Raw genomic sequence first — 24,331 nt, forward strand, 5'->3', positions numbered from 1 at the left:
ATCTTAGTTAAATTTTTCTGATCCCTATAAAAAGCCCTCTGTTCCAAAGATTACAAAAGTTCCACTGCTACTATATCATCCAAACTGAGACCTCCACAATCTCATATTCACTTTACACTAATTTATCCATGCCCATATGCTTCTTAATTAATTACATTTCATTAAAACCAATTTTATGAGAGCTAGATTAATTTCAGCAGTTACTTTAACTAGAATTAAGGCACAATATACATTTTGACACCTATGATTAAATAGAGGAAGCACACCTTAAAGACTAAATAAGAAAGAATCCATAATTTAAAAACATTAGCTTGAACTATTCTATCATATATTTTAATTTATTACTACAAGTTAGAGTTCAATAACATTTATTCTTTACCTTGTTCTAAAGTTTGCAGGGTGAGGATGCCCATCATATAATGACAAATAATCATATTCTTCTTCTAGAGCAAACGACTGAAAGACGATCTGTATTCTGTTTCTTTCTTCTGCTATTATAACCCAGGTACAGTTTGCACCATTTGGATATCCATAAGGGAAGCCAGGGCTTTCTATAGTTCCATTAAGTCCTTTTAAAGTTCCACCACAGGTATAAATAAATCCTAAAAAAAATACCAAGGAAACAAAAGTTAGTAATCCATTTTTATACCAACCTTCAATAGAATACATTACTAGAACTCATGATTTCTGAAAAAAATATAAAAAAAATTCTTAGCAACTACTGAATTTAGAAAGGTAAAACCCATGTTTTTACACAAATGCTGGCCACTTAATGCAAAACAATCCCACCTACCTAACAAATGTGTTTTCCATACTGTTTATCTAAAGACATATGGTAGCATCTTTGAAAATAAACATATATAACAACATCCATGACTAAATTTGTTTGCCTATGAAGCAAAGTACTCACACCGATTTCCTTTTCTTTTTTTTTTTTCTTTTTTTTTTTTTTTTGTTTTTTTGTTTTTTTGTCAAGTGGAAGAGTAAATAAGTCTTTTTGGATATAGGTCTGATACATGTTAAACCTATTAACCTTGTGCTTTTCCTCTATGTATTTTGGTTCCGGAAAAGAATAAAAGTCTATTTATTATTAATAAGCTTTTACCAATCAATAATTCTGGGTTATGAAAGCTCTCTACTGAAGGGCTCAATCTGAAATAGCCATCTGCTGTATCATTATATTATGGCATGTAAATATTAAGATTAACAGTTCACATGTTTCGATTGACCCTATGTGAATGTTGTTTAACTGCAGTGATGAGGTAGGGCCCAGAGCTCCTCCCTCACACATCACATCCACACCTCCTCTCCATTTCCCCATAGTGGGATGGAGGAGAGAGAGAAGAGAATCAGTGAGAAAACTCCTGGATTGAGACAAAGTTTAACAGGTACAGCAAAAACAGTGCAGATGAAGGAATTCATTGGCTGCTTTGGCAGGAGGGTGTTCAGCCACCTCCAGGAAAGCAGGCCTACATCACATCTAATGGTCACATGGGAAAACAAACACCATAACCCTGAACATGGCCCCTTTCTCCTTCTTTCCATCAGCTTTTATCACTGAGCATGCTGCCATATGTTCTAGCATATCCCTTTGTATTGGTCGGGGTCATCTATGTCCCATCTGTTGTCCCCTCCCACCTTCTTGCCCATTCCTAGAAGTATGAGAAAAAGAAGAAGCCTGGATGGTGTGTAGGCACTGATAAAATGTTCAGTAGTGTTTTGGTCACAAATCTAAAACATAAGACCATGGGATCTACTATGAAGAAAATTAAGTCTATCCCAGCCAAATTCAGTACAGTGGGCCAAAGCTAAAATGTTGCTCTGCTGATAGATCCTTTTTAAAATTAACATCCTCAAATGTCAGAAATTACCCCTAAATTCAAACCCTAATTTTTCTTGGACTGTAACAAATTTTCTTTTTATACAGAAAATCCATTTCCTGAGAAAAATAAAAGAATGAGAATAATTATAGAAAGGTCTCTCCCCAGACACTCTGTGCTGGCAGGACAGGTCCTTTTCTATACTTTTGTTTCAAGTTCTAATGCTCAGTTATGGCAGTCTTTAACTCTTTTGGGACTGTAGGATATTTTTTATTTTCTAGCAGCTTTGTAGTCTGAATGTAGGTCTACATCCTCTCTCCAAGCTTTATGCTCTCTTGTTCCTTAAATATTAGATCAGCTTTCTTGCTTTGCCTTTTTCACCCCTGAAGCTTCTCTTCCCCAAGAATGCTCAGAGCAAGCCCCCTCTTCCAGGGGAGGGATTTCATCTGAGAGAAAGCACAAAGCGCTGAGTTGCTCTTTCACAGAAACATGACATACATTTCATAACAAACTACAAACAAACAAAACCAGACGCCAACTCTTAAATTATACACACATGTATATATTTGAGCTCGTTAAATCATCTTCTTCATGGCAGATTCACGAGCTTGTCTTCATGTTGAGCATCTAAATGCACAGAGACCCCTTTCTCTGAACTATTAAGCAGAAATCTCTTGAGATTTTACACTTTGCACTGCTATGCTGTCAAGTAACTTTTCTTGACAACAGAAAATTGGCATGTACAATTTTTTTGTCTTTGCTTTTTCATATATATTTACAATGGTGAGAAAAGTTGCCTCATTAAGTACGACTGCTTTTTTAATAGAATTATCAGCATATCATAAATATATAGGACAAAAAGGGATGGGAAGATACTCTTAGGAAGTAATCAGGGTTTTGTTTACCTCATCATTTACCATCTACTGCAAGTTGCCTTAGAGAATTCACTCTCATATCAGTGCCTGCACAACCTTCATTGTTAGGAGTCTGTTTTATTTATTGCTTTCTGCATCTCCCTCACATACTTGAACTATTTATAAATCCTCTTTATGTGTCATTATTTATTATTTAAGCTCAGCTGTTTTATTTAGCACTTTAAAAATCTTTTGGAATAGAGTTTTTGCACAAGACACTTAAAAAAATCAAACTATTTATTCATAAGATCTACATCTTAGAACTTTAATACTTCCTACCAAATACAATCACTGTTATTAGTTTTTTTAAATAGCTGTGTGCACAAATTTGTCAATCTAGTTTTTCCTAGAAATCTCTTGCTGAGGCCTACTTCAATAAAATTTAGAAAAAAAAACCTTAGAGAGAGACTTGAAAATTAAATAGGATACACTGTTAATTTTCATCTATCTCTCCAGACCAAGTGTGGAAAGCACAGTATAAACTTTGACTCAAGATCATAATACAGATCCATAATTCAGAAACTTTGTTGCTGTGCCTATTTCATGAAAGCTGTCAATTATGTATGGACTATTCTGTTAACTCAATACAAATTATAAAGGAAAAATAGTCTATAATAGGTCTATGGTTACCAAAATAAAATTATATCTAAAAAAAAAAAAAAAAAAACAAAACCCAAAAAAACAAAAAACCCCAAAAAAAAAAAAAATAAACACCAACCAAAAAACCCCACATCCACAACTATGATGGAACAGAGCTTTGGTATAACATGCTACTTATGGAGTGTAAAGCTTCATACTCAATCCAATAATTAGTCCTATTCATGCATTGAAATGTAAACATCTATGACATATAAAAGTTCCAATTATTCCTTTTATTCCATATTAAAACTGTAAGAAAAGAGAATTATTCATATGCTGGAAGATGATACAACTTGGATGTTTTTCAGAGATGACTAGCAGAATGTAGCACAGCTATGCACGTGTCAGAAGATACATTTTTAATTCCAAGAATGGAAAAAAAAATCCCAAATGAACCAATGGTGAAGTTTGATTTTTATAGGTCTACTCTTTTAGGCTGTAAAATAAAAAAACATGCCAACAGAATTCATGTGCACAACATACACTTTAATCTCTGCTTTCATATGTTAATATATCTGTGATGCTCTTCACCTTGGCAATCCAACTTAGGTATGATCAAAATAGACAGCGTGCATTAACTGGCTGGTCTGATCAAACGTGAAAAACATGACATTTATTTTCAAGAGGTAAAATTCATGCTGAAATAACTAGTAGCATATACTGTGATCTTTTTCATTTAGATTTCAGAACCAGCATTCCAAGCAGAATTTACTTGCAAACTGCCTTTCATTAAAGAGAAATTTTTATTCAAAGCACACAATAAAGAATTTTGAAAAGCTTGAACTTGGACTAGAAAAGAAAAATTCTTGTTGAAATAAGTATGAAAATGAACAACACCACTCATGAGATTCTCTTAATAGCTAGTATGATTCAAAGTTTCAGTTGCATTGTTTTCTATCAGATTTTAAAATTCAGATGTTTAATTCTCATCAATTTTACATAGATAAATACTTCTTGAAATAAAAAAACACAGCTTCTCTTCCTGATTTTAGTCATCCTTTGATTCATTGTGGGATTATTGTGATCATCAGTAACAGCAGTTCTTAATCCATTTATTCAAATTTCAATGCCTTTTAACAAAGCAAGCAGTTCTTACATCATGTCCATATCCCTTGTCCTTGAATATCCCATAATTACACTCACTCAATACTCAATAAGATTGTCTTTGGCTTTTTCTCTTCCTCCTGACCATGCAATTATACTGTTTAATAACTTATTTCCACACCTTTCACCTTACAAGTTCTCCACACCTTTCATTTAATCTTCCTTGTTTAGTGTGTTCTTTAATAACAGTCATTACCGTAAGATAATTATACTGAGTCTGCATTGATTACCACACTTATACATTTCTAAGTTGCTTGTGTATTTCCTTTTAATTAATTTTGTAATACTTTCTTTCTTTTATTTTAAGAGAAAACCAAGGAAATGGAAGATGATTTCTTCGTATGCTGCATTTTTCTTCAATATCTTTTCTGATAATGTGATCTCTTTTCGTTTCTTTCACTTGCACCTATCTTAAAACATAGTCAATCCTATCTTAAACTGTTCCTTAGCCATGTCATCCATGTTCATGTACCTTTATTTTGTGCAATATATCTATTTTCAGAATTATTCTTGTTCCCCAAATGATAGTTCTGTTCCATTCTGAATACATCTACACAATTAACTTGTGTTTCCTCATGCTCATCTCATGTTTCTGCAACACCTTGTTCTGTTTGTGATCTTTGATCACCTGACTGAATTTGGCAGCAAAGAGTAGTTATTTTTCATGCTGACCATAAATTAGTACAAACTGTTCTGCTAATTCTTTTCTGTTTTACTGGATTCTCTTTCTGTTCACTTGTATTATCATCACCTTAGTTTTTATGGTTTCTCTATGTTCATCCTTTTTGTCAGCACTTCAAAGAACCTGCTGGAGTTTAACAGAGATAGATTTCATAGCGATGTGAACCCATCCCTATGTTGTGAATCACTTTCTTCTGCTATCAATCTTATCGAGTTTTGGAAAATATATACTCAATATTTATTTCTGGTATTCTAATATTTATTTCTACCTCAACCTTAATTGTCCTGACATGCTTCCCCTCCAGATTTTTAAGCCCATTTATAAAACCGAGAAAAGGATTCTCTCATCAGATGGGATGACTGCATTTTACTTTGAAGTGTGTTTGAAATTTACCTTTTTATCACTTGTCATCATGTCTTAATTCTCTTTAATTTATGCTTTTCCATTCCCATTATGCCTTTCTTCTGCATAAAACGAGCCTCTTTTCACTAACTTTAACTTCCAATAAAACAAAGTTTTATTGACTTTTTCAGAAGTACAAAATACAAAAGGTAATGTAGTGTCTTTTAATGTACTGGACTTAGTTCCTTCTTACTCTCCACCTTTTTGTCTTCCTACCCCATGTGTCCACCACCTTGCAAGTTTCTTTCTTGTTGTGCTGTGTTTTTATATGAAAAGACTGTTGACTGTATGTCTCTGTTTGAGACACCCTTGGACATCGTTACACTAAGGCCACTCACTGGTGTCCCTTCCAGTCAGAATATTATATCCCCATCTTTCTTCATGAGTCTCCTGTTTCCCCTGTGCTGGCATGGGAGTTGTCCATACAAGCAGCAACCCTGCACCACAGCACACCAGGACAGAAGTATACTGCACCTGGGGAGCAGTTGACAGTGGAGTAGGAATCCACGCCACAAGGCCTCAGATCTGTAGCTATTCCAGAAAATACTATCTTGCATTCCTACAGGTTTCTATGCAATAGTTAGCTCAATATTCTGACTTCAAGTAATTCTCACTTCTATCTCAGCTCCAATAGCAGCTTTTATAATGAGCTTTCTACCAGCTGAGAAAAGGCTACATTTAATATTTTGCCTGACCACATATAATTGTTACAGTCTTAGGTTCTAATTTCCCAAAGTGATAAAAACATAATCATAAAGTAGTCTGGGTTGGAAGGAACCTTAAAGATCATGTATTTCCAAACTCTTGCTGTGTGCAGGGACACCTTCCTTTAGATGAGATTGCCCAGCTTGGCCTTGAACACTAAAATGATGTAAAATCCACAAGTTGGGGGACTCTGTTCCAGTATCTTACCACCCTCACAGTGAAGAACTTCTTCCTAATATTTAGTCCTTTGTCAGTTCAAAGTGGTTTCCCTTTGTCCTATTACTACACACCCTTCTAAAAAATCCTGCTCCATCTTTCCTGTAGACTTCTTTTCAGGTCCTGGAAGGCTTCTATAAAGTGTCCCTGGAACTGAAACCACTCCAACTCTCACGGTTACAACTTCATCTGTCTTGGTAATACCTTCTTTTGGATTTTTTTTACTTTCTATTTTTGTAAATAGTTCTTCGGGTTTTTGACATATAATGCAAATTTCTTTCATTTAAGACTCTTTTCTTTAGCCCAAGGAAATCTCAGACATGCTTAATAAAGCCTTATTACAAAAACAAACAAAACACCAAAAAATATTGTGTTTGTGAAATACACAAAGAACATTTAAGACACACTCTGAAAATCAGCTCTTAGGAGTTCCAAGTAATTGAGGATTTCTTAACTAAATTGCAGCTTTATTTCATTTTGTTCTTAAAAGCATTTGTTTTCCCAAACAAGATATTCTGAAGCCTATTGTCTGAACAACTTCTTGGAAATTGGGAAATTATGAAGTTTAGATACCATGAAGTTTTCGAAAGAAGTTTAACTTTTATTTGTGATTTGTATCACTTTAAGGCTATGAGAAAAGATGATTATACTTTTTGGTAAATAACAGCAAGATAGAATGTCTTGCCCTTGCATAAGCTATAACAAGGTACCAAAATGACTTCTCCAATCTTTTGGTAGGTGTTGACTGTTAACTCAATCAGTGAAACTGGTACAGAACCCCAGACAAAAAGAAACAATCACTGTATATTATCGCCACATTTGAGACACTTTCTGGAGATACTTTTCCTCCAGAGAGTAATTTCTTATCTCTGTTACAGGCATATTTACTGGAAGAGGTTTAGAAATATTTTTCAGTCTTGTCTTCCCCTTGTCTTAATTGTGAAAACTATTAGAAAGGAAGAAGTTTCTGTTCTCTCCTGTCAACCTTGAGTGGGTTACTTCTTTGAAGAAACATAAGGTCTAAAATACAGTAGGACTCTTCATGTTCACACAGAATACATTCTGAGCAGCAGGAGGCTTAAATTGGAAAGGTAGCAAAATAAAAAACTGGTTCTCATGTAACAAAAGTACCCATATGATTTTTATTACATGTATTGAAATAAATATTTATTACTATTGTTAGAATTTCTTTTTCTACAACAGGAAACTGTTTGTAATTTCCTACAACTGAAAACAAAGAGCGTTTAGCTTCAATAGTGTTGTCAGTCTTTGAGGAATTTTAAAAAAAGATGAAACATAAATCTAGAAACCTCTAGGTCACTCAGTAGAAGATTTTCATCTTCACAAGAAAATAGAAGGGGTTTCAACTCACCTTTAGGCATTTAATTACTTCGGTTTATACATAACTCCCTGACATGGAATAGTCTTCTGCTTCTATTTTAAAATCATTGCTAGCACCACCACAGATGAAAGTCTGGTTTCAACAAAGTCAGCTGAAATACACCCAGGATTTTATCCCCAGTATGTAATTAACTTTCCTTCTAAGGATATTTTAATACTTCTCTCCTATCCCTCACATAATATCTCAATGCCTTGTAGACAAGGGATCATCTGTTCCAAAACAACTGCTTCCTTGCTCATGCATCCAGATAAGAGTAATCTCTCAGATGTGACAAGCATCGGGGCAATAGAACTAGACATAAAAACAAGAGAGGACATTTGGAACCTCATCACAGAACAAATTAAAAATACTGTCTGGGATTGAAATCTTGCCATATTTCATAACCCTCATACATGTGAGCACTACAGAATTGCAGGGCAATCATATTTTTTATGTTTGGGGAGAGTGTAGATGGTTATTAAAGTGCTTTGAGACGTTTTTTAAAGATTATTTTGATTTCAAATAATGAAATTTCTTGTCTCAGTGGCATTTGGCCATCCTGCTTCTCACCCATGTTTAAGAATAAACATTTTGAGCTATGACTTCCTCATTTTAGGAGAATTAATTGTGAAAAGTGTCTTCATTAGTATTCTGAGCTTGCACTCTTTCTTCATCTACCTGCTTTTCCTGCAATTCTTCCACTTGAAGAAAAGTGGAAAATAACCATCATACAATCAGAAATTGTATCAGGAATCTTCCCAGCAGCCCTAAAGAGATCACCATATCAAAGGCATGTCTGAAAAAGAATTAATGCAAATTTTGTGTTTGATAACATAGGAAATTTACTCTGTGGAAAAGACAGGGACAGAGATTCCATCGCAAAGACAAATTGTTGAAAGAGTTATAGAGAATTATTAACCTCTATCATTATATACTTGATTCATTAAAATCTCAGATCTCAGATATGGACTACTGTAAAGAGATTTACACAGAAACATAATCTGGGGAGGGGAAGGGAAACACAGTATATTTCCTCTGGTGTTGGAAATCTTGCAGCAGTTTCAGATAAGTGACAGAAAAGATTATTGTAAATCTAAGTAATCTGCTGAAATTCATATATAGCTTTAGAGAAAGAGAAACACTTCTCATAAACCTTCTAAAACATCATAGATGTAGTCAAACTCAGTGAGTGGGGAGAAGGGGTTAAAAAGCCAAAATAAGAATGAAATTGTTAGTAATCATTCAGATAGGAAATAAGCACTATGACATAAATACAATGGTGGTTTGAAGTGACTTCAGCAAGACTAGGAAAAAATTTAAACACTCAGTGCTTGGAAAATCAGGGCAAAATTAAGGCTCTGTTTAAACTTTCTGCCATTAGAAATTGAAGAGTATTTACTGAATACTACCACAGACAATCTTCCTATATTCTCTTTCCTGCTTCCAAAAAGTAAAAGACAGGCCTCTATGGCAGCTCAGATTACTTCAGACATAAACAGCCTAGAAGTTCTCTTCATTCACTCACAGGGATGACCTTCAAAAAAATCTTTAATTTTTAAAAAATAAAGTAAAAACATTCCTACTTTAGATCATATGGAAATTCAGACCTTTGAGACTCTGCTATAAATTGAGAAGAAATGATTACCTAACTAGAGGTTCATGCTTCTGAAACATTACCTTCTCCAGTGAAACCCAAGCTTTCACAGTGAAGAAAGCTTTCACAGTGAGATATATATAAAACTTGATGTCAATAGCTACTCTGTGGTGCCATTACTGTAGGATTTGGACCATAGAACCAAATCAACTCCATGTACTCTACAATAGCCTAAACTACCTAGGGTAGCCAAATTAAAATTATGTTGAGAATTATAGGAATCAGTAGCAGGAAAACCCAACTATAACCCTTGATATACTCCAGACTCCATGGAGGTTCTGCTTTTCATTTTCTAGAACACCTAATAGTGAAAAAAACCCCCAAAACCACTTCAAAGAGACACAGACTAGGTAAGGGTCAACTGAATTCAGGGAGATCAGGAAAACTTCTCATGAAGAATTTGACATTATGGGACAGTTTCTGTCAGTTCTTAAAAATGAAGGGAGCACAATTTAAACATTTTGGAAAAATTTAAACAGCTTTTATAAACCTAAATTATTCCTTTCTTTTGTGCTAAAAATTTCTAAAAAAGGTATTTTTTGATTGAAATAGCATTTTAATATATTAAAAAAATTAGTATTCTCATCTAAAAATCTACAGACTGCTATGATTTTTTTCAGTGGCTTCAGGTGTCTGAATCCATAAGTAAATTTCCAGATATTGTCAGTTTTGTACAATTTTTAACTTTGAATTTATTCACATGGTACATTTTTGAATTTGCAGGAGGTCAAAAGATAAGCATCTTTACCATGTACTTTTATATGTCATGAATTTTGGGGTTTTTTTTATCATAAGCCATAATCTAAATTTCAGTAGTCTGTTGAGGCAGTTCAGGCTAAGGAAAGATCAAAAGATAAAGACTGCTGTTAGTTACTGCAATATCTGGGATTGTAAGATTTTTTTTTAAGGGTACCTAATTTATTGATGTCATGAAATCACTAAATTAAGTATTATAAAATTGTTTATATAAGCTATATAATATATATATATATATTATAATATATATATATATTATAATATATATAATATATATATTCCCATTATTTCCATTTAGAAAGAAAAGATCATCAGCAGAGGGTTTGATTTTAAAATATGTAGTATTTAAAAAAGAAAATACTTCTGTAAAAAGCAAACCAGAGGTTTGTTTCTCCACACTATTGAAAGTATTTCAAAGTCATGAAAAAATTCAAGAAAATGTATTAAAGCTGTTATACAGGAAAAAGTGTACAAATGTGTCCAAACTGTCTGGCACTGATAGCTTCTTGATGTTTTTTTCACACTATTTAGTAGAGATAGGTATGCTAAAATGTTATAGAGCTGAGCAATTACAATAAACAATTTAGTTGTTTCAGATTTTATTTTGGTCCTAAGAGTCACAGGAAGCTGCTGCTATTACTCTATGTATTTATTCTGGTCCTTTCCAGAGAAAACCTATTTCACTGTTAAGGCAGAAAGGTGAACTTCATACCCCGAGTCGCTAAGGAGGAAATCAGCATATTATGGTAAAATGTTAGGGGATGTTGTGAACAGCCAGGATTTAAACATCAGCTGATGGGAAGTACCCATGGCCAGCTGCCCCTACTATGACTCTGAGGTACAGAGAGGCAACACGAATTGAATTGATCCATCCACCCCAGCTGATGTTTCCAGCCTACCATGTCACATAAACATCCTCATGTAGAGTCATCACCATCAAGAAAAGAATAATTATCTCTCTAGCTGTTTTGATAAAACTTGAAGCTGAGTGTGACCATTTGCAGAAAGGGGAAAGAGGGATAAATATTTAATGGCATCGTTGGTGTCTTCTTTTCCCTTCTCCATTGAAAACAGCAAACAGAAAAACAAACAAAACTCCAACTAGAGTAGCTTAGCATCAAAGCTAAGCTTAGCATCAAATCAAACCCATTTGATCCCCAGAAGTGACCAGTAACCATTTCCATATTCCTGCCAACAACATCTTCTGTCCAAAAATGCTGGCTCACCTGAACTAGGGATGCAGAGCAAAGTTAGACAAAAAGGTTATGTGGAAAGTCATAAGAATAGAGTTTGTACAAAATGTTTAAGAATGGGAAAAGAAAAAAAAAAAACAAAAAAACCCCCAAACAAACAAACAAATAAACAAACAAACATAAAGACCACCAGAGTCAAACAGTGCAGCACTGAAGTAACAGAAACAGGAAAAAAAAATTAGGTAAGTAGTTGTGACTTGGACAGCATACCTGGAATGTAAAATTGTTTTAGACAGTTATAGCATTTTATTTTAAAAAATTATTCTTGTAAGTGCTGAGATATTTTTAGCAAAATGTCTTCATGTTCATTGTATGGGACAAAGGAATTGGTATGTTACTTTCTGCTGTATCTGCTGATTGAAATTTGGATGTACTTTACTAATGTGCTAGATATTGTGTGTAAGAGGCATATACTAATGCATCTTACATACTATTACATCATTACTACTCTCATGCCAACAATTTCTGCATGGGAAAAATGCAGATGTCTAGTCTGAGTCTTTCTTCTTGAGTTTCAGCTTATATCAGCACAAAAATAAAAAAGGGAAAAAAAAAAAAGGAGAAAGTGCTAATTATTTCTTGAGAGTTAATGACATTTTGTTGTCTAATAGCCCTAGTCTCAGACATTCAGTTCCTCCCTCCCAGTCATTAATACTCAGCAGGGTCCAGTATTTTTTCTGATCAAGTAAGCGAAACACGTCATTTTCTATTAACTTGTGTGATTTTATATCTGTAATTGATGTGTTCCCGGGTGTTAGCTTATTTCACCTTTTGGCAACTGTTACTCCAAGTGTCTCATCCATTCTGCAGTACTGATGTCTGCTTTCAGTAGCCAATATTTCTGAAATTAATCAGTACTCTACACTTTTTAAAAATTGCTGGTAATATTGCCAGTGGCTTATCATGAATAATCATCCCCTCTGACATGACAAACTAGCTCTAACAGGAAAGCTATTACTTTGAAATAAATTGTACTGCATTGAAATATCCCCAGTAGTAAAGAATCTCAATAGAGTATTAAAGCTTGTTCAATTGAAAACAATGAGGAGAGAGACCTTTGTGTCTTTCTCGGGTCATATTCTTTTTATTAAATACCAGATAATAGCGGTGTCTTACCTAACAAAACTTTCAGGAGGGAAGCACTTTTTTTTTAACTTTGATTTATATTTTGTCATTAAAAAACCAAGTGTTGGATCCTCTTAGTATAAATATTAGGGGCCTCACCTCTTTTTTATGATGATTTCTTTCCCTAAACCAAAGACATGTTATTGTTAGTTACTGATTCTCTACTTCTTTATAGCAAAGGTAAATGTCTGATTATAAGAGAGAAAATATGAATACAGAGACAACATTTTTAATGTAAAACATTTTTAAAATATTTTATTTCTATATATGTGTTTGTGTGTGAGAAAGGAAGGCAGGAAGACAGGAAGGCAGGTAGGCAGGCAGAAAAAAAGAAAAAGAAAGAAAGAACATGCCTATAACACTTCTCTAGGAAATTAAATATTCTTTTTAATAGCCCACAATGATACTTGTGATGCGGAAATGCTCAGTCTCACCCTGCATATGGTAGAGGAAGAGAATTTAGATTGAGTTTTGTTAAAAAAAATACCAGAGGAGTGGGGCATGGTAAAAGACTGCATGAAAGTGAAAAAAGCTTTGATTGTATCAAAGTACCTGCCTCAGAGAAGGTGTGCCGACCTTGGGGGCACTTTCTTCAGGATTACTTGGTGCAGTAGGAAGCAGAATTGAATGGAATGTTTGGGTATAACTATTTATCTCTTTTGTTGTTTTTTTTTTTTTTCCTTCCATATAATAAAATTTTGTTAAATCAATTCATCTTTGAATGTATATCCAAATATATTTTTATTAGGCTTTCTTAGTGCCAACGTGAACTTCTGGTCTAACTAAGAGTGACATCCCACGTAATAACTAGCTGTTCACAGTAATTACTGGGGTATACTAAACTCAATTTCAAGTCCTCGATCTCTGTGTTCTCCCAATTTATGTGTCCCACAGAGTATTTGACACAGGTTAATTGCAAGTCAGCTTCACACTCATGTCTTCTAGAGTGTTTTAGTTTTCATTAAATTTGTTGCTTAGGATCAAATCCAAATTGGCAAATTGTGTTTCTGTAAAAGCAGATTTATTTTTCAGCCTGAATGTCCAGTAACTTTTCTGTCAGTGTATCCAGAGTCCTCTAGCTACTGAATGCAGTCCAGGGGTTTAAGTCATCTTTATGCTCCAGTACTGACATTTTATTCTTCTCTCATCTGCTTACAAATGAGATATAAAGAGCACAGTTTGATTAAATGTGGGTGTTTACAATGGCAAAACAGCAAGGCTCCTGTTTTTATCAGTCAAGTTCTGGACAATAGATTCAATGATGCTTAGTCCTGCATATCACACTGCAATTAAATAAACTGACCCCATTCTGTTTGCTATAACGGACGTTTAAATATCTAGATCAACTTAGACACTTATTCCAAGGTGCCTAAGATCAAGGGAAAGAATCCTGCCAAAGATACATGTACAGTTTAGTCATTTACAATTAATATGTTACTGCTTTTTTTCTCCTCAAGCAAGACAAGGACAGTAGTAAATTTATGGAAAAGTGGACGGTTGCTTATAGACCTTAGTATTTACTTGTAATTTTACCTGTAAGGTTCATAGTGTTTGGGTTTGTTTTTTTTTCAGGGCAGTTGCCTGTGCAGTGCATACTCAGTGTCTGGTCTGCACTTCCTGCACTCACATTACAACACAGAGCTGCCATGGTTGGTGCTGTCACTGCAGTATGTGCAGAAGAATGCAGCATGGCCAGCACAGCAAGGCAAAATCTGTCAGCATGTTCTGACAGTAATAACTGAAGCCATCCATCTAGGTAATGACAGGACCATCAAGCTGGTTTGTTTCACTCTATGTCACAATTTCTCACCCAGATCCACGAAGTGCAGAAGGTAAGTGTGCTGCTCTCTGCCTCTGTCAAATCCTAAATCAGATCTTTCTATGTGCAAGGTGGAGTTGATGGAGGCATGGCAGCAAAGACAACAGTGAGTGATAGCAATGCAGCTTAACTAGCTCTCCAAGAGAAACTGAAAATTGCATTAGCTTTGTATGTGCTGCAAATGAATGCTCCACGCTCTTCTTCAAGAGTGGCCCAGCTCACCTGACACCAGTGACCAACAGCAACAGTTTTATGGGAACAATCTGAAACATTTAAACAAGTGCTAGAGAGAAAGAACAGTACTCACAGAAAAACATCCCAGCAGTAACCCTCTGGCTCCTTCCTTCCCACACTTTTGTTACGAAACTTCTGTATTTGTGCAAAATGTGATGTAATAATGAATTTTAATTAGTCCTTAGAGTGCCAGTAGAAATTTCTTTAGGAGTAAGGGGTGGTATATTCTTTCTTCTTTTATTTGCTCCTCTATAATTAGGAATATGTGATTATGCTATCAGTGCAATAAAGCAAAAACTAAATCCACATCCAGTATGAATAATTTACCTAGTCTGCATGGAAATTATGGAATTTTCAAACAAAACATAATTGTATTTTTATGTTTCTCTTAATTACTTTGTTGTAATTTGAGGGATGTGATTAGAGTATTAACACACTGTAGTAAGCTGGAGTCAAAGCACAGTGAACCCAACAACTTCTAAAAAATAGCACTTACTTCTAAGGTGTAAAGGATGTATTGATTTTGTTGAATTATGGTGGCAAACTGCGTATGATTGATGCTGCAGAGATGGGAATACAACTCCTGTTCAGTGCATTCAAGAATCCAGATTTCTCAGCTATTAAAAAAATTGTGTCCTACTGAGACAGTGTTATCATTAATACTGAAAAGGCTTTTTGAATATGTAATATGAACTGCTATATCAAGGCTAAACACTGATTTGATTAAATTAATTAATTAACTCTTAGAGCTCAACAGAAAGCTGAGAGAGTCTCCATTTAAAGAACAGATATTTCCATGCAAATATACTGGAATTTTTTCAAAGCTTAGAAGTTCATTAAACCTCTTTGAAAGTTCATAATATTTGCAGTAAGAAACTTCAGAGAGGACTTCTCAATATTTCAAAAACAAAACAAATCACTACTCCAAGCTGTTACCTTTGAAAAGAATAATGCTAGAGTGCATTGCATCTGTCTTTGTCTGATAAATGTTATAAGAACAAAAGGAGGGAACAGAATCAATTTAAATTGTGATTTAATTTTTTATGTGCCACTGGACTTAACATATTAGCCACAAAATGAAACTAAACCATTAGCTTTAATTTGAAATAGATTACCAAAAATGTGTATACCAAATATTCAGAAATGCTGAGATTAAGGCTGTTCCTGATAAGAATAGGACTATTTATTTACCTGAAAATGTCAATATATATTTTAGATTCCATTTAGAAAGCATGGCACATGATGCCTAGATCCTTCTTATACTTTATGATTCTGTTCATGAAACAACCTCACAAAAATTCTTCACTTGTGCTTGAAACCCCTGATATTCCAGTGGGAATTTTAAAACAAAGAACTCCAACCCTATCCATCTAATAAAACATACAGTTTAACAACACAAAGGTATATTTCAAAATTGTATTCTACATGGAGAAAATCTGAAGATTTAACTTACTTTCTTTCTTCGTACTTTATCAACACCACAGAAGAATCTGTTTTTACTCTTATTACCAATGCTTTGTCAAAAATTTATTAATACAATTTATTAATAATTGTGGGTAACACCTTCCTAAATGGTCCTGTTCAGGAAAACAATTACACAAACTCTCGACATGAGATATTCTAGTCTGTTTTGCCTCTAGATTTGAGTAACATTTTCCTTGTGTAAATCTGTAATCCTAAATGTTCATAGGGTTAATGACCCCATGCAGACTAATAAACAGCAAGAATAATTGAAATAATCCATATAAAATTGTTCATGCTTCTATGAAATTCTGAATTGATTTTTTTCATGTGAGAAGGAATAAATCAAAACAACTTGTTTCTTGCAATTCACAACGAATTAAATATTCCGTTTTTATAGAGACAAGACATAGATTTGATTTTAATTTAAAATCCATAAATATTGAGAGCTCTAAGCCATGCTTTGGAAAATTTACCAGGAAATTCCAGCCGGCTTAACTCATTTCATTCTAAGTTTTAAGCCCTGTACAAAATACATCTCAATTTTTGAAATAACATAACACCCAATTTGTTCCATCCATGAAATTAATTTCTTTAATGACCACTTAAGTACAAATAATCTCTTCCAGTTACCTTAATATACTCTGAACAATACAGGAAAAAATATATTTATTATGGACAGTTTATATATCTCCTTATATTTTAAAATTATTTAATTTAGGACAACAAATACTGAAATTCCCATATAAGGAAAAATTGTAAAGATTTCTATTTTTGTATCATTGTATGATGGACAATATTTTAACATCTTGGTAACATTGTATTTTTATATTTACTACTTTATTTGGTTCCATCATGTATTTGTTGCAATCAACTACTCAATTTTTGTGACAATTTTTAAATACTACTTCTCTAATCTTCATATTACAGGGGAAAGAAAGAAAAATAAAAAATGTAGAGATAAGCAGTTTTAGGAATGTGATAAAAAACATAAATAACTGTCAACAGCAATCCTTTTAAAACATATAATTAGAGAAAACATCTTCTAATCCGCCTTTTAAACTTCATTTTATGGGAATTTATTGCCTACTTAAGCTAGTAACCTTTCTGTGGCTTGCATTACCTGCTACAGGGGAAGATGACATTGAGATAATGTCGAGAAACATACTGGAATATTCTGTCTGGCTGAGTTACAAGATTTCCAAAATGCCTAAGGAACAATGCAGAAGCATTAGCTACAGTTACCCTTCTCATCAGTCCTTGGATGTCAGAAAAAATTGTCTCAACAACAGGTAAATATAATCGTATCCCTGAGAGTTTTACACTTCAATGACTGACCCAGAATCAGGAAGATTATTACAGCTAATGAGCTCAAGAGAGATGAAAGAACTCTTAAAGATTTACACTGAGCTATTACTGGGTTCACAAATTATGACATTCCTGGTCACTTTTCTCTTTCATTTTCTCTAACTTAATGTTCGTTGGGATTCTATGTGGCAAAACATTTATATAAAAAAGTTAAGATGAAGAGTTCATAGACCATTATCATTAATTCATAAAGATCAGACCTAAATGATAACACTGTGACATAGCAACATTGACTTTGAACTAAGATAGCTATTACTACCTTGCCTTAGGGAAAAAAAAAACCCTCAGAGAAGAAAAGACACTACAGCTATACACAATGATATCTATAAAGTTCATTGCCCTTCAAACAGCTGTAAATGACTCATTAGAAAGAAAAATTCTGCAAGAAAAAGGAAGGGAAGTAATTCCTACCTGCAAAATCACAAAGCACTTCCAAACGAGATGTGCTATTCTTTTCTGCCACTATTACTTTTCCTCCTTTATTAAACTACAAAATTCATGGATTTTTATTATTATTATTGAAGCTAAAATATATTTAGAAGAAGACAGCAGAACTGCATCAGTCTTACACAGTCTGGCTGTAGAGACTTGATTAGCAAGTAGAACATTTACATTAGATTTGGAAGACTTCTGCATAAAAAATGCTAACGGGTAACTTTCATGCCCCTCACTCCATTCTTCAGGAAAAGAAAATAAAAACCATATGTTATTCAGATTATTTCTTTTGCAGTAAGGTTGGTATAAATCTTCCGACAATTTTTTCCCCAAATGACATTCAAAAGACATTTAAGATGCAATGAATTAGACAGCACTATAATTTTTTTACAAGAATACTAAGGAAAACTGGAAGCTAATGGGCCATTAATACACTGAGTTTTGGAAAACTGATGAAAACATTAAAGAAAGTCATCACATTCAGAAGAACACAATCCAGACAGGGAAAAAAAAATATGCTTGAAGATGGCAGTCTTCAAAAAAGTGTCACAGAGGAGAAAGAACAGGTATGACTTATCTGAATGCTTGAAAAGCTTAGGATAAAGTCCTTCACAAAAGCCTTGCAAGACCATAAATTAATTGGCATAATGATAAAGATAATACATTGATACATATGGTAGTAAGGAGGTGAATAGAAGTATGTGCTTGAGCATGTTTACCATAGTGGGATCTAGAATCAGAGAATAATTTAGGTTGGAAAAGACCTGTAAGATCATTGAGTCCAAACCAGCATTGCCAAGTCCACCACTAAACCTTGTCTTAAACACCTCATCTGCCACCACATCTAGATATCTTTCATATATCTCCCAGGATGTTGATTACAAAAATTCTCTGAGCAGCCTCTTCTAATTCTTGACAACCTTTTTGGGGAAAAACTTTTTCCCTTATATTCCATCTAAACCTCCCCTGACATAAATCAAGCCCATTTTGTATTTGCCTATTAACAGTTACTTGGGAAAAGAAATGGACTCCCACCTCACTACATCCTCCTTTCAAGTAGTTATAAGAGTCATGAGATCACCGCTGAGCCTCATTTTCTCTTCCTCCTTTTCTGGGAGACTAAACACTCCCAGCCCCCTTAGCAGCCCTATTCCCCTTCTTTGGACACACTCCATATTATTCTTCTCGTGAGGGGTCCAAAATTGAACACAGGATTGGAGGTGCAGCCTCACCAGTACTAAGTACAGCAGCATCATCACTGTCTTAGTATCAATGGCCACAACTATTGCTGATACAAGCCAGGACATTTTTGGCCACCTGGGTACACGCTGGATCATGTTGAGTCCCATTTCTTTACTGCTGGACAGCTTTCAAGACGCTCTGTCCCAAACCTGTAGCACTGCACGGGTTTGTTACGACCCAAGTGCAGGATATGACACTTGGCCATGATGAATGTGATACAATTGGCATTGACCAGCTCGTACTGGTCCCTTACAGAGTCTTCCTACTCTCTATAACATCAACACTCCCACTCAACTTGGTGTCATCTTCAAGACTGACTGGAAGGTCACTCAATCCACTTGACCAAATAATTAGGATATTAAACAGAACTGGCCCCAGTACTGGGCCATGGGGACCAACACTTACAACTGGTTGTCAGATAGATTTAACTCCATTCACCACCACCCTCTGGGCATACACACAGAGACAGTTGTTGAGAGAGCACCCATTCAAGTCATGGACAAACAGTTTCTCCAGAAGAATGATGTGGAACACTGTTGTCAAATGCTTTTGACTTAAGTTCAGGTAGATACATCCACAGCCTTTTCCTCATTCACAAAGCATGTCATCCTGTCACAGTAGGAAATCAGGTTTGTGAAGCAGGACCTGCCTTTCATAAACCCCCACTGACAGCCTCATCCCCTGACTTGTTGTGTCATGATGATGAACATGACTTGCTGCAGGACATTCCCTGTCTCAGAGGTCAGCCTGACAGGCCGATACTTCTCTGAATCCTCCTTTTGACCCTTCTTGTAGATGGATTTCATATTTTCTGTGGTGTAGCATGTCACTGATCACTTCCTCTTGGATTACAGGGGCTTCATTCTGCTTCCCATCCCTGTCTTCCAGCTCCGGAGTCTGAGAACCAGAGAAGAGCTGGTCCTACTGTTAAAAACTGAGGCAAAGAAATTATTAACAACCTCTGTCTTTTCCTCCTCTTTTGTCACTAGGATTTTCTCCAGATCCAAAAAAGGATTAAGGTTCTCCTTAGCCCTCCTTTTTTGCCAGTGTGTTTTTTCAGAGACATATTTGTTGTCTTTTACAACAGTAGCCAGGTTAAGTTTTAGTTGGGCTTTGGCCATTCTAATTTTCTCCCTGCATAAACTCATAACATCCTTGTAGCCCCCCTGACTTGTTTGGCCCTTCTTCCAAAAGTTTGGCCCTTCTTCCTGAGTTCTAAACAAAGCTCTTTGTTCATTTAGAATGGTCTTCCCCCTGGCTTGTCTTTCAGTGAGTGGTGATGGACTGCTCCTGTAATAAGGATTTCCTTATTGAAGAAGGTCAAATCTTCCTGGACTCTTTGCCCTTCAGGACTACCTCCCAAGGGATTCTCTCCATCAGTCTCCTAAACAGGCAGGAGTCTGCCTTTCTGGGGGTCCAAGGTAGCAGTTCTATCGGCCCCACTCCTTATTTCTCTGGGAACAGAAAACTAATTTCATGATCACTATGTCCGAGTTGGTCTGCAACCATCACACCTCCCACAAATTCTTCATTCTCAACTGGGTTCCTTCCCCAGCTGTCTCACTCACCAGCTGTGTCAGGAAGTTATCTTCCACAGATACAAGGAATTTCCTAGGCTGCTTCATCTCTGCTGTATTTTATTTCCAGCAGTCTTCTGGAAAATGGAAGTCCCCCACAAGAGCTACTAACCATTATAGTTCTCCCAACTGCTTATAGAATATTTCATCCATCCCTTCATCCTGATCTGTGATCTGTAACAGCCTCCCACCATGATGCCTGCTTTGCTGGTGTTCTCCTGAGTCTTACCTAGGAGCCCTCAGACCTGGTACCAGCAAAATCAAACCCTAGAAAACTGAAGCTCTTCTTAATATACATGACTACAGCACTGCCTCTCTTTCCTGACCTATCTCTTCTTAGGAGTTTATATTATCTATGAATTCCATTATTCTAATTTTTTAATGAATACAGATACCTTCAAAAGTTGGTGTACATAATGCCTACTTGTATCAGTCTGTAAGTTGTATGGAGTGTGAATAGAGAAGACAAAGAATGCTGTACTGCAGCTCTTTTTTCTTTAAATGGATACTGATTTTTGAAAAGGGCAAAGGAAGAGAGATCAGAATTTTACAGCAATTAAATAATTTGAGAGATGGAAGATGGAAAAAATCAGAGGGAAATTTGTGAGGACCACAAAAATGTATTTGAGAAAATGAAAGTGGATGAAAAGGAATATGTCTTGATTTGATTTAACACAGTTCTGAATGAAAATTAACTTATTTAGCTGGACATCATTTTATTTATCTGAATAAAATCTTAATTATACTGAAACAATGATCAAAAGTACTTTTTTTAGATTAAAAATTTGCATGTGAACACACAAAATTAATTTAATACTTTTATTTTGAATTATTGCACCTGCAAATTCTTCCCCTGAAGTACTAAATCACACCCTCTTCTGATACATATTGGAATAAATCCAGTGAAGCTCAAAAAGTTACACTGATATAAGGTAGCTGGTAACTGATCAACTACATCCATTTCTCTTCAGAAATTTTACAGGAATGATGAGACAAAAAAAACATGTGCAGAGACACTGTGAGAATGAATGAAAGGAGACAATTTAAGAGATAAATAAGAATGGAGTATATAAAATGATGGAGTGATTAAATGATAGGTCAGGCAGTTCAGATAAGATACTCTGAAATTATTATTTTGCCTAATTCTTGAATATTAAAAGAAGATAATTATACAGTGTAAAGTTCTGTTTAACGACTGTTCTGTAAAAGTTTTTTGATCAAGAAAAAACTTAGCACATGAATTTAGTAAAAATGCAATATAAGTTACCTCAATGGAAAGAAAATAGTTCCTACAATTACATTACATAGGCATACAAGCAGTCATGGTCCAGATGTTAATACCTGTCACTACATTGTGTGATTATGAAATTACAGCCACTGAATTTTCTGGTATATTTCCTCTAGCTATATAATTTCTAAGATAATAAAAAGATAACAAAGCCCTTTCTTCAGAAATCTCTTCCTTTACTGAACCTAGAGCATCCTACAAAAACCTTTTGGATAACTACTAACTAAAGCTGCAGTCAGACTGGCAGATGTAGCTCCCTCACAAAGCACTCTAGAGTAAACCTTCCTATGAATTATTCTTTCCTTTCCTAACTACACAATGGTAATGAGCGTAAAATTTTACAGTCCAAATAATAAATGAAACACACCTATTGTGACTACATCAAAGTCTCTGAATTGCTGTATATTGTTAATCAATTCAATGAAAGATAATGGAATACCAATTTATATATATTTGTCCTATATTTCCTCTCTATATTAATGTGATATAACACCATTGTACCAGATTACAGACTCACTTTGATGGCTGCCATTGTCATTTTAAGATCTGCATACCTACTTCTTTCAGATTTTCTTTTCTTAGTAAATATTCTGCTATATTCTTTTTAGATGACTTTATTTTATATACAAAGAGCTGCCTTCTCTTTTCCTTACTATTGCATACAATCCTCCCTACCAAACAGCAGAGGTTCTCACTGATGGCCTTTAAAACATCTAAGAAATAAAGAAGTGAGGAAAAACTGCTTGTATGGGCTGAAATAACAAGAAAACTTGTATCTCTAACTTCATCCAGATTCTCATAAACATGGGAGAAAATAAAATGTTTTAACTACTTTATCCCTTTCTAGAAAATCTTGAAGAATTCTAAAAAATTTTTTTTTTTTTCAAAAACACTCATCTTGAAATGTGGGTAAGGTTTGACTTTTTCCATATGAATAACTTCTAACTGATTTGTGAATCTGCTGTCAGCATTGCCTTTTTATAACTCCTCTGGTTTCAAAGAGAGAGAAAAAAAATCCAATTGCATTGTAAATCCTGCAAAATAGGAACATTTGTTTTGGTTTTTCTCCCAGTAATGATTCCACCAATGAACTATGACAAAGACATGAACTCATATCTTCCTACATGAAAACAATAGATCATAATTTTTATTAATCATATTTTTTCCTTATGCTACTACTCTTTCAATTTAGTTTTACTTAAGAGAAGATGTAGCATTTTCATTCAAACCTGATTGTGCAAATCTTTTCAGAGAGCTGAGTGGTGATAAGCTTGACATTTTGCTAACATTGTTTTGTTATCATCATTAATTTAAAAAATATTTTTGAGGTAAAACATCTGAATTTTGGTTTTATGAATTCCTGTTCCCAATTATGGGAACAGGAAATGCAGTAAGTTATACAGAAAATGTCAGCAGAAAATTATTTACTAGTGACAAAAATATCTGATGTGATAAAAATCATATTGCAAAAATATTTCTGTTCAGTCTTACATACCAGATTTCTTCACAGAAGCATTCCTCCAGATAAAGTTAATATTAGTCAGATAAGGAAAGTTATACATTAACATGATTCTTTCTATCACAAATTTTAAGAATGAAAGGTAACTTTGTCCTTGTAAACTGACTATAAAGATGCAGACTTTATTTGTTTGGAAGGGATTTGTTGTTTTTGTGGAGTGTTATGGGGTTAATGCAATCAAGCAATTGTATGTTTTCTGATAAGTCCATAAGTTTAAAGAGATCCAGGAGCTATAAATCCAAATAGGAAAAAAAAAAAAAAAAAAAAGGAAAATGTCTATGTTTCTAATTTTTAAACACTTTCATTTGCCTCCCAAAAGATATAAAACACCACCCCTCAAACATAACCAATAAAACCCCACATCAGTATGATAATTTTTAAGCTTACTTTCAATTTAGAAGTAGAAGGTAGCCTTTGCAATTTTGAAGGATTTTTTAAATACAGTGACTATAACTGATGTTTCTTCATAAGAATTCAAACACATATCAAGATAGTGCAGCATCACAATTGTTTTTTTATGTAAAGTTGTGACCAACAAACTAGAGTCCCAGTCAGCTCTGCTTCACTGAAAGATTGCTTTGCAGTGGGGAGGGGAGGTATTGGTGGCAAGGGGTTGCTGGATCCTTGATGTCTGAGTTTCTTAGACTAGCTACTAGAGGGATTCACAGTGTGATTCATATTTTAATATACAAATTAATTTTTAAATTATACGTGGTACCAATAGAGAAACGAAAATT

The 24,331-nt window shown here is 34.6% G+C and overlaps 1 protein-coding gene across 2 annotated transcripts in view; it reads right to left on the bottom strand.

The window, feature by feature from the left end:
* The window catches only part of CSMD3 (CUB and Sushi multiple domains 3), a 580,968-nt gene that overhangs the window by 505,303 nt on the left and 51,334 nt on the right, over positions 1-24,331 (bottom strand). For both annotated transcript variants that reach the window (XM_066334988.1, XM_066334980.1), the window contains exon 2: positions 380-602. In XM_066334988.1, coding sequence (XP_066191085.1) covers positions 380-602 — 223 coding nt within the window. The remainder of the gene's footprint in view (positions 1-379; positions 603-24,331) is intronic.

Source organism: Sylvia atricapilla, chromosome 1 (genome assembly GCF_009819655.1).
Source record: "Sylvia atricapilla isolate bSylAtr1 chromosome 1, bSylAtr1.pri, whole genome shotgun sequence".
NCBI lineage: Eukaryota > Metazoa > Chordata > Aves > Passeriformes > Sylviidae > Sylvia > Sylvia atricapilla.